At 38.8% G+C, this 12,500-nt stretch overlaps 1 protein-coding gene across 1 annotated transcript in view; it reads right to left on the bottom strand.

The window, feature by feature from the left end:
• The window catches only part of LOC138971847 (uncharacterized), a gene marked incomplete at its 5' end in the record, with an annotated part of 39,096 nt that overhangs the window by 4,183 nt on the left and 22,413 nt on the right, over window positions 1-12,500 (bottom strand). The window contains 4 exon segments of the mRNA XM_070344678.1: window positions 1-3,134; window positions 4,134-4,208; window positions 7,627-7,689; window positions 12,122-12,148. The exon segment at window positions 1-3,134 is cut by the window's left edge and continues 4,183 nt beyond it. Of these exon segments, the coding sequence (XP_070200779.1) occupies window positions 3,046-3,134; window positions 4,134-4,208; window positions 7,627-7,689; window positions 12,122-12,148 (254 nt within the window).

The following is a 12,500-nucleotide window of genomic DNA, read 5'->3' as shown; positions in this document are numbered from 1 at the left end:
TAGTTATTAAAACAATAAAGAAAACAGAAACCAGTGTGTCGGTTTTTCTTTACCAATATTTCGTCACTGTAAACTGACTTCTTCGGGGTGACTGGCAAAACATGAAGTAAATATATACTTATACTTTACTTTGGTGTAGGTATACCAATACACGTAGCATCAATCAGTTGATGATTATCAAAACTTTGGTACAGATATGTATACCCCCTTTCAAAATGGAAGCTACTCTGCCGGGTTACATTCTTGGAATGGCATAGCAGTGTAACTGTTGCGTGTCTGAGCGCTCTGTATGCTCCGCATCTCTGAGGAAGCAGGGAAACTCAATCAATACAATTTGCATAATTAAAACATAGACTGAGTGCTGAGTGGTCAACACTCGTGGAAGAGTAATCTCCCCTGTCATTATTATTTTTCCTCAGTTGCACACAGAGACAAACCGAACAAATTGCACGTGTAAACTAAATATTCATTAGGAAGTTCCCTTGGTTTTAGTGAGTTCTAAGGTTCGGCAAATTACTTCCTTTTGAAGTTTAACACAGAATGAAACACGTCATACACAACTTGCGTTCTTCGAGTCGTTTGTTTTGCGACGCTTGATCACGTTAAAAAACCACACATTCTACTGTAACCCCTTGTTTAATTATCTGTAGCTGGTGTTTTTCAGTCCTGTAAATTAGTTGCACACGGCGTTTAAATTAAAGCAATATTGTTCACATGCTTGCGTTAAAAAAATCACATATTTTACCATTACAGTCAGACCTGGAATTCATACTTTGAAAACCTTCCGATCGGCGGTCAGCTGATGTAAGGAAGCATTTGAACATTCTTTGGTTGAGCAGAGGGATTTAACCACATTACAGATATGGGGGAAAATTCGATGATGAATGCACAATTTGTGGTTTGATAAAGCCCAAATGTATACCCTCACCAGGGATTGGCTTGGGTTTTGTCCACTAGAGGTCCATTGACTGACTCAGCCATGAATCAGTCAGTCGTTTTGTAAACCAATCAGTCAAGAAAAAAACCTTTCCTTTCGCCACGGGACTAAGAAAACTAAGAATGTCCCCCATCCAATAATGTTGGTTGCATTGGGTGTTTTTTTCGCCAAGATAAGGCAAGCTGACTGACTCTGCTGCATGTCTATCGGTCAATTGACGGATTGAGACCCATGTGTGTCGGTCTTTTCCGAATTTAACATGGCAAAAGACCGATGACCGACGCCCAAGCCAATCCCTACCCTCACACTATATTCCCACACGATGTTGATGATGTCTTGTCTTGTATGATTCAGTGAAGCCTAAACAAAACGTATTATGCATTGTTCGCACCATTGATTGTTTAGAGTATTTGAGATTCTTTGTTGTGTGTACTCCGAGAAACATTTATTATGGAAATAACTTCGCTTGATATTCGCTTGGTAAGCTCATGCAGGCCTTGCCTTACCAGTTTAAAAATCATTTTAAAAAAAGACCAAGACAATATATCCCATGGCCCAACGTTTCCCGATTTCACTTCCAAGATGAAAGATGACAATTTTACATTAGACAATGCATGAATTCCTTTCTTCGTGGAGCCAGCCACATCAGGAATTCATTACACGAGAGCTACGAAAAAACCTGATTATTTCTCGTAACAGCTAGATTATAAGCTACCATCTTTCTCGTGTACACTACCATGTAAACCACCAAATATATGTCTGTATGCTTTTACACGAGATGGGAACATTCTTCCACTTGGTCACATGCCAACATTCTACAACCCGGTGTAAAAAGAAAACTTTTCCGCTGGGAAAAAGAGTGCTATGGACTATCAATCCTCCGAACGATAGCTAGTCCACAGCCCGACAATAGCTAGTCCACAGCCAGACAATAGCTAGTCCACAGCCGGACAATAGCTAGTCCACAGCCGGACAATAGCTAGTCCACAGCCCGACAATAGCTAGTCCACAGCCCGACAATTTTTTCCTAGAATTTGAGCGGACTCATTTCCTAGGACAGACAGATCTAGCCTATTTAAGGGGTCGGACTTTAGGTCATGGGGGACATCTTTTCCTTTTACACCGGTCTGCTTAATGTGCAGAGCGGGATGTTTTGAGGGATTGATATCGTAGCTGATGCATGTACAGAGCGGGATGTTTTGAGGGATTGATATCGTAGCTGATGCATGTGCAGAGCGGGATGTTTTGAGGGATTGATATCGTAGCTGATGCATGTGCAGAGCGGGATGTTTTGAGGGATTGATATCGTAGCTGATGCATGTGCAGAGCGGGATGTTTTGAGGGATTGATATCGTAGCTGATGCATGTGCAGAGCGGGATGTTTTGAGGGATTGATATCGTAGCTGATGCATGTGCAGAGCGGGATGTTTTGAGGGATTGATATCGTAGCTGATGCATGTGCAGAGCGGGATGTTTTGAGGGATTGATATCGTAGCTGATGCATGTGCAGAGCAGGATGTTTTGAGGGATTGATATCGCAGCTGATGCATGTCAACGTGCAAAAGAAATCACACACACACAACGTCCCAGTCTGCACAAGAAGCAGCCAGGCTGTGGATCGTTGAGATGTGTTTGGTATTTTGGATAGTTGTTCAAGGGGAAGGATGGCCTTATTCTATGTAATAGTCTCAACAGATCTGTGATGACATGGAGCACCTCTACATGACTGTTAAGGCGATAGGAGAGTATCTGTTTTCCTCATAGCTTTGTTTCGTCCAACATGTAGTTTAAAATGCTCTTCGACAACAGAAACAGATTTTTTTCTGATCTTCTTTCGAATCATTATATTGTGTTGATCCAGAGAAGTTCACATTCGAAGTGTAGGCAAAATCTACTTGAATAATTTCTCAGTATTTGTCCACATTCTTATTATCTAGAATGATTGGTAGGCCTGCTATATAACAACTCTAGTGTGACGGTCTTCTTCAAGAAATAAGTTTCAGTGTATTGTGCAGACTTCATGGAATGTTTTGCAATTGTTTTCTCTCAAAATAACAGGTTCTAGTCTTGACGTAGCAGTGTTACATGCAGGCTGGTTGCTGTTGTCGTCACTGTCCTTGATGACGTAGCAAGAGCATTATTGACGTCACTGCAGCTAAGAGTGTGGTGGTGTTCAATGTTTGCAGTGAGCTGACGCCTGGAAAGGAAAGAAAAACCTTTGAAGTAATTTCCATACCTTCGTTAACTTTCAAAGAATAAATAGTCCAGAACAAAGAACTGAAATACTGAATTCAGTCACCAAAATATAAACTCAAAACAATACTATAGTAGCTTATATACTACCCCCCGCGGGTTAGGGGGAGTCCCATATTGGTTGGGACGAGAAAGAATTTACCCGATGCTCCCCAGCATGTCGTAAGAGGCGACTAACGGATTCTGTTTCTCCTTTTACCCTTGTTAAGTGTTTCTTGTATAGAATATAGTCAATGTTTGTACAGATTTTAGTCAAGCAGTATGTAAGAAATGTTAAGTCCTTTGTACTGGAAACTTGCATTCTCCCAGTAAGGTCATATATTGTACTACGTTGCAAGCCCCTGGAGCAATTTTTTGATTAGTGCTTTTGTGAACAAGAAACAATTAACAAGTGGCTCTATCCCATCTCCCCCCTTTCCCCTATCCCATCTCCCCCCTTTCCCCGTCGCGATATAACCTTGAATGGTTGAAAACGACGTTAAACACCAAATAAAGAAAGAAAGAAAGAAGCTTATATACTAATGTAGCATGTTTTACGTGCAGACATAATATGCATAGTTTTAATAGCAATTTAAAAACCAGACATTTCGAGAAGAAAAATCATAAAACACACACACACACACACACACACACACATACGCCCGCTCGCTCGCACGCACGCACGCACGCACGCACACACACACACACACACACACAGACACACACACACACACACACGCACGCGCGCACGCGCGCGCGCGCGCGCAAGTAAAGATTAATAAGTTACAAAATCAGAACAATTACACAGCCTACAAATGTAAAATAAAACTCACATATATTGCCTTCTTTACCACCATTTACCACCTAGAACATTTCACGAAAATAAATGAGAGAAAAAAATGTCAGTTGCATTGAATTTGCATTTTGATTAATCTGCATAATTGTATACTACGTCAATACTTACCATTCCCATTGTCGTCAGTATCTTTCGCTCCTCCTACGTTTGTGTTTCCAGGTTTCTGTGTGTTACCTGTTGTACCTGTAAGGTAGAAGTGTTTGACGGTCAATCTTCTGTTCAGAATGAAAGTATCATGAATTAGACCTCTATTTTTTTTTTCTCTCTGTTGGCGAAAAGAAGTGCAATAAAATAAAGGGGGACGGGATAAAAACGAGAACATAACAAGAAATTCCTCCGAGGTAGGAAAAACACCCCCGTCCTTACCATTCTCACTGCCACCAACTGAGAAGGTTATTTCCCTTTGACCATTAATATGTCCCTCTATAAGTCCTTGTAGAATCTTAATCCACCAATAACTCCCTAACCGTGTGTTTGACTGGTCCCAATTTTTGTAAGGACCGTCTCAGGAATGTATAGAACCTGTTCACCAAGTTTGGTGACGATCGGTCCGTTCATTCTTGAGATCTATATGCGAACACAAACACACAAACAAACAAACACATCGACCGAATCCTATACACACCCCTATACCGGGGGTGTAATAATAATATATATAGCGCAAACCACAGTCGTCTATGCTCTCCGAGCTTTACATATTAACTATGCATAAGAACATCAGTACTATTATTTTTACATAACTTATCAGATTTTTAAGTTTTGGATCTGTATAACTTAATTTCATCAAATCACAGATAAAACTCTTTTTTCTTCACACTATTACAAATTATAAGCCACCAGTAATTGAAGAAAAAACATTTGTACAGTTGTGATCCTTTGTCGAAATTGAAAATCTGGCATTCAGTGTCCGGCCAATTTCAAATACCCAAGATCTGTTTCTACGAACATAACTATCATACTCAAGTGTCGCATTCTGTCCATCGACCAATTACGTATCATTATACGCACGTCAGCAATGGCCTCCCTCACACACACACACACACACACACACACACACACACACACACACACACACACACACACACACACACACACACACACACACACACACACACACACACACACACACACACACACACACACACACACACACACACACACACTCTCTCTCTCTCTCTCTCAAACTTATTCAATTAGCCCCTCTACTGGGCTGTATGTTAACTTATACCATTACCTATATATAACATCACGTGACTGATAGAACACACACAATCGTTAGATCCTAAGGCGAGATAAACGCTCAGGGACTCATACACATAAAAAAAACGCTCGCGCTGGACCCGAGTACTCTTCAGACATTCACACACACACATACACACACACACACACACACACACACACACACACACACACACACACACACACACACACACATTCTCTCTCTCTCTCTCTCCCTCACTCCCTCCCTCTCTCTCTTTCTTTCTTACACACACACACACACACACACACACACACACACACGAGTACAGACTCATGCACGCGCACACACACACACAAACACACACACACACACACACACACACACACACACACACACACACACACACACACAAACAGTAACACTAACACATGTGCACAAAATGAACACACACACACACCGCGCGAGAGAAAAAGACTACAGGGAGGCATTGACGTCAAAGACTTTCGACCGTGACGTAATTACGTCACTATTCTTGGTTTACGGTACCATTCGGCGGCTTTGCTACGAGTATGCCATAGTCTTGGTTGGCCGAGACCTTGCACCGTTCTATGAGCCGAACCGCAGTTCTATCCCACCGCGAATTCCGCCCGCCGTTAAGAGTCGTTTTTGTGATTTATTTCGCATTTAGGTCCCAGGTAACATTATGAAGTTTTAATACGATCAATCGGACCTATTATCAAGTTAGTGTATCAACTTTTGAACGAACTGCGCCCAGTAGTTTCCCAGCAATAAGCTGTTAAGTCGAGACACACAGACAGACAGACAGACACACAATTAAAGTCTGCTGGACCCTTGTACTAGCGTACTCGGGGATCAATGTTAATTAGTCACTAGACAAAGACAAAATAATGCAAGCAAAAACATGTATATATTCACACATAATGTTGCTGTTATAACGAAGCTTTTTGCATTAGAACAATACGTTGTAAGGAGGAAATATTTTACAAGAAATATTTATAAAGTTAATCGGAACTTCTTCGAAAAAAGAAAACAAAACTAATGGGAAGTACATCACACAAGAAATGCGATTAATGGGATGTGTTTTAAACAAGAAGTTCTGTTTATGGGTAGTATATCACACAAGAAATTCTATTTATTGGAATGTATTTTACACAGGAAATTCAGTTTGAACGACGTTTATTACACCAGAAATTCAGTTAATGTGAAGTATTTTTCACAATAAAGTGAGTTCATTGAAAATATTATACACAAGTAGTTATAGGTAATGGAAAGCATTTTCACAAGAGAAGTTATATTTATTGGGAAGCATTTTAGAAAAGAAATTCAGCGAATAGGAATTCAGTTTATGACAAGCAATTCACACACAAAATTCAGTTAATGAGAAACACTTAAAAAAAAGAAGACATTTGGATAATAAAAAGCAACACACACACGCGTACAATTCAGTGAACAGGAAACATTTAAGAAAGGAAGTTCAGGTGAACAGAACGCACACGAAAACACGAAAACAGTTCATGTAAAGCAATTCGCGAAAGACGTTCAGTAAATACGAAGCATTGTACACACACGAAAACAGTTCATGGAAAGCATCAAAGCATCAGTTTTCAAAGAAACTCCGGGTAAACAAGAATCCTTTGGCAAATGAAGTTCAATCAAATGAAAAGCAAGAAGTTCAGTTGATGTGAAATAATTTCAATCCCATTGTGTTGATGAGACGCATTTCACACAAACAGGAAACTTATTGACACACAAAATTCAGTAGAAAAAAGCATTTTGCAAAAGAGGTTAAGTTGGTGAGAAGCATTTCGCAAAAGAATTTCAATTCATAGAAAACATTTCACAAATGGGGTTCAATTGACCATACCGAATCTAAGGTAATGTCAATGAAAGGCATGTTTGTAGGAAAATATCTTCAACATTCTCGTATCTTTTGTTTCGTGTAATTTAAGATTGTCTGACCTGCGCGTACCCGGGTGTAGAAACTAGACATAATTACTGTCTGCAGCATTAAGTCAGGATAGGTGTAAGACAAATGTGAGAGATGAACATGTCTTTGATCAGTAGACATTTCAGGAAGCCCTTTACAATAAAGTCTCTGATTCCAATATTTGCTCAATAGCAAAGCTTTCTTTATTTTTTAAAAGAATGCGAAACAAACGCAAAGGAAAGAAACAATTCAGTTTGAATCATTTTTAAATTTGAATATTCAATATTAGTTCATTCTTCTAGAATATCATCTTGATTTTATTAGTGAAAAGCAAACGAATAATTTGAGACAAGCTGATTTTAGTTAGAGAAATCAAACAAGAGAAAGCAATTCAAAATAAAGAAAATGTGAGTTGAACGATGTTCAGATCTATGGGTAGAAAACAGTAATACTTTTGGGTTTCTTAGGTAGCAGTCCACCAGTCCTAGAGGGTGGTGGCTGAGCGGGTTTGACCCCTGCAAGCGCGGAGCAAAGTAAACTTAACACGTTATATGTTTAACAAACAAACAAATAAAACACTTAAACAAACATAGGGTACGCTGACTTTGGGTGATCTGCGTAGGTTGACAATCAAAAACAAGAAAGGTAAGTTGTTGGAACGTGTGTTACTGATACGTTACTGTCACTGTAATAACCAATAACAAACGTTCCAACAACTTACCTTTCTTGTTTTTCTATTCTGAATGTTGGAACGTTGGCAGTCTCTTTGTTACATTTAGTCAAGTTTTGACTAAATGTTTTAACATAGAGGGGAAATCGAGATGAGGGTAGTGGTGTGTGTGTGTGTGTGTGTGTGTGTGTGTGTGTGTGTGTGTGTGTGTGTGTGTGTGTGGATGTGTGTGTGTGTGTGTGTGTGTGTGTGTGTGTGTGTGTGTGTGTGTGCGTGTGTGTGTGTGTGTATAAAGTGATTCCGAGAAAACTACTGGACCGATCTTCATGAAACTTCACATGAGAGTTCCTGAGTATAATATCTCCAGACCTTTTTCCATTTTTGTTTTATAAATGTCTGATGACGTCATGTCCGGCTTTTTGGGAAAGTTGAGGCTGCACTGTCACGCTCTCATTTTTGAACCAAATCGGATGAAACTTTGATCAAGTAATCTTCGATGAAGCCCAGACTTTGGTATTGCATTTCAGCTTGGAGGCTTAAAAAATAATTAATGAGTTTGCTCATTAAAGTTGTCATTAAAAATCGATTTTTCGCAAACAGACTTAAGATTAATTGCATTGTATTCCTCGTCTTCTTCTGAAATCAAAAATATATAGATATGTCATATTTACTCTAAAAATGTGCTCAGAATGAAAGAAAATAGGTTCAGTAAGTACTACGGACGCGTGCTTCGCGGCGGCGAGCGTGACCCGTCTCGGTCTTCGGAATGGTTTAATATAGCCGAGACTATCTGAATGTAGTCTCGGCGATGATTGGTTTGTGGTGTTGATCTTGACTAAATGTTTTTATTTCGCTTCACGCGACTAGTTTTTGGATTTGCGTAGGTTGACGTAAAACATGACAAATTTAGCGCAACGGTATGGCTAATGTAAGTGTTGCGTTTGAAAAATAAAACTCAGTTTTTGCAATGAGCGAGACTCCTGAACAAGCAAAAACCAAAAACAAACAACGAACGAACAAACGAACACATAAAAGGCAGAAACATACGACTGAAAGACAAACACCAGACAAATAAAGGAAGAAACATACGACTGAAAGACAAACACCAGACAAATAAAGGAATGAAACATACGACTGAAAGACAAACACCAGACAAATAAAGGAATGAAACATACGACTGAAAGACAAACACCAGACAAATAAAGGAATGAAACATACGACTGAAAGACAAACACCAGACAAATAAAGGAATGAAACATACGACTGAAAGACAAACACCAGACAAATAAAGGAATGAAACATACGACTGAAAGACAAACACCAGACAAATAAAGGAATGAAACATACGACTGAAAGACAAACACCAGACAAATAAAGGAATGAAACATACGACTGAAAGACAAACACCAGACAAATAAAGGAATGAAACATACGACTGAAAGACAAACACCAGACAAATAAAGGAATGAAACATACGACTGAAAGACAAACACCAGACAAATAAAGGAATAAAACATACGACTGAAAGACAAACACCAGACAAATAAAGGAATGAAACATACGACTGAAAGACAAACACCAGACAAATAAAGGAATGAAACATACGACTGAAAGACAAACACCAGACAAATAAAGGAATGAAACATACGACTGAAAGACAAACACCAGACAAATAAAGGAATGAAACATACGACTGAAAGACAAACACCAGACAAATAAAGGAAGAAACATACGACTGAAAGACAAACACCAGACAAATAAAGGAATGAAACATACGACTGAAAGACAAACACCAGACAAATAAAGGAATGAAACATACGACTGAAAGACAAACACCAGACAAATAAAGGAATGAAACATACGACTGAAAGACAAACACCAGACAAATAAAGGAATGAAACATACGACTGAAAGACAAACACCAGACAAATAAAGGAATGAAACATACGACTGAAAGACAAACACCAGACAAATAAAGGAATGAAACATACGACTGAAAGACAAACACCAGACAAATAAAGGAATGAAACATACGACTGAAAGACAAACACCAGACAAATAAAGGAATGAAACATACGACTGAAAGACAAACACCAGACAAATAAAGGAAGAAACATACGACTGAAAGACAAACACCAGACAAATAAAGGAATGAAACATACGACTGAAAGACAAACACCAGACAAATAAAGGAATGAAACATACGACTGAAAGACAAACACCAGACAAATAAAGGAATGAAACATACGACTGAAAGACAAACACCAGACAAATAAAGGAATGAAACATACGACTGAAAGACAAACACCAGACAAATAAAGGAATGAAACATACGACTGAAAGACAAACACCAGACAAATAAAGGAATGAAACATACGACTGAAAGACAAACACCAGACAAATAAAGGAATGAAACATACGACTGAAAGACAAACACCAGACAAATAAAGGAATGAAACATACGACTGAAAGACAAACACCAGACAAATAAAGGAAGAAACATACGACTGAAAGACAAACACCAGACAAATAAAGGAATGAAACATACGACTGAAAGACAAACACCAGACAAATAAAGGAATGAAACATACGACTGAAAGACAAACACCAGACAAATAAAGGAATGAAACATACGACTGAAAGACAAACACCAGACAAATAAAGGAATGAAACATACGACTGAAAGACAAACACCAGACAAATAAAGGAATGAAACATACGACTGAAAGACAAACACTAGACAAATAAAGGAATGAAACATACGACTGAAAGACAAACACCAGACAAATAAAGGAAGAAACATACGACTGAAAGACAAACACCAGACAAATAAAGGAAGAAACATACGACTGAAAGACAAACACCAGACAAATAAAGGAATGAAACATACGACTGAAAGACAAACACTAGACAAATAAAGGAATGAAACATACGACTGAAAGACAAACACCAGACAAATAAAGGCAGAAACATACGACTGAAAGACAAACACCAGACAAATAAAGGAAGAAACATACGACTGAAAGACAAACACCAGACAAATAAAGGAATGAAAGAAGGATGAAAACAAACGAAGGGAAGAACGGACGAACAAATGAACAATCAAATATGCCATTGGAAAAACGTTCTAGAGATTAAATCTCCCTGTTTTTCAAAGCATGGACGCGGAATCAGTTAAATATACATCAACTTAAAGTAGGTAATTGTAACCGAGTGCCGAAATACAACAATCACCTTTGCAGGCAAAGCCATTCAACCTGAATTGAGGTTTTAGAGCTAATTTCTGAGCCCTTTTAAAACTGTTATAGGTACGCAAAGGTTCCCATGATTAGACAAGATGATGGTAAAATCGTTTATTTAACGTCACACTTTCTAGACAAGAAGACTGCAATAGCAAGACCCTATATCACAGAACTCTACAATTGACAGGTGTCAGTTACGTAGAAGTAACGTCGAGCTCTTCAACGGCAGACAACTGCAGAGTCTGCTGTGCACGATGACGCAGTAGTCTCCCTGTCACACTAGCGTGAAACGTATAGCATTATTTGCACTATGATAAGGCCCATCACCGTATAATTCGGTTGGCAAGTATACACTCCACTTGATGTGGTGCACAATTTGTCCGACTAAAATTGCCGTCCCGAACGTAGTAAATAACCTGAGTAAATTCACTAATTATATATAGAGAGCCAGAGTAATTTCACTCAGATGTCTTCATAAAAAGGAACCAAAACGAAAACACTAACATGGTAACAGCTGCTTAGTATTGCCTCTTGCAAGAACTCAATATTTAAACACGCTAGACAGAAAACAGAAAACAAACAAACAGAAAGAGGAATAGAGGAAGGAAGAAAGAAAGAGACGAAAGTTTTAGTTATAAGTTGCAAACTGTCTCGAGCGGTGATAGCTGGATAAACGTGAGATAAAGAACTGACAGCAACATTTTCAATCAGCAAAACTGCATAACAACCCACAAAGAGCTTTTGCATACTTTCCCATTCTCAAAACGTCTTCCTGTATCATAAAGAAAAAGTGCCTAACTCAAGAAACGAGATCGGCAGTTTTGCTTACGTTACCGTGGCAATGGTTTTCGATGGTCTGAGAGTTTGTACTCTCTAACACATGATATACATATACCCTTCCAGTAGCTTCCCTTGTAGTTTCACTACAGAAATGCCTAACACTGAGATAGGTATTTTTCTTATGAGCGTGACGATATTTCAAATAACCCAAACCAACAAGCTAAGCAGATAGTTCAACAGAAGGTGTTTTTTTACCTGAGGGTGGAGGAGCTGGGGTACCACCTGGAACAGGAATGAACAAATAAACAAACAATTTTCTCAATGATATAAGTGAATGCAAATTAAATGAACACGACCCATTAACAACTTGCTGAAAGGGTCCGGTTACGTTTCACAGACTTGCAATGCTTGTCATTGACTTCGTTCATCAATACTAAGATTGTGCTCAAAATAATTAATGTGTTTTTTATGTTGGTTCCGTTCTACTTTCAAAATGGTACACCTGAGCAAAATGAGATTTGACACCAGAAACTGTCTGGCAAATCAAAAATGTAGTGTTTGTTTTGAGGAAAACAACATTTATCTTACATACGTGAGAGAGACACTAGTGAGATAATAATCGTTCAAATCACAC

Source organism: Littorina saxatilis, linkage group LG7 (genome assembly GCF_037325665.1).
Source record: "Littorina saxatilis isolate snail1 linkage group LG7, US_GU_Lsax_2.0, whole genome shotgun sequence".
Classification (NCBI taxonomy): Eukaryota; Metazoa; Mollusca; class Gastropoda; order Littorinimorpha; family Littorinidae; genus Littorina; species Littorina saxatilis.
Note: the sequence above shows the minus strand (reverse complement) of the source record. Positions and strands in the feature narration are given on the sequence as shown.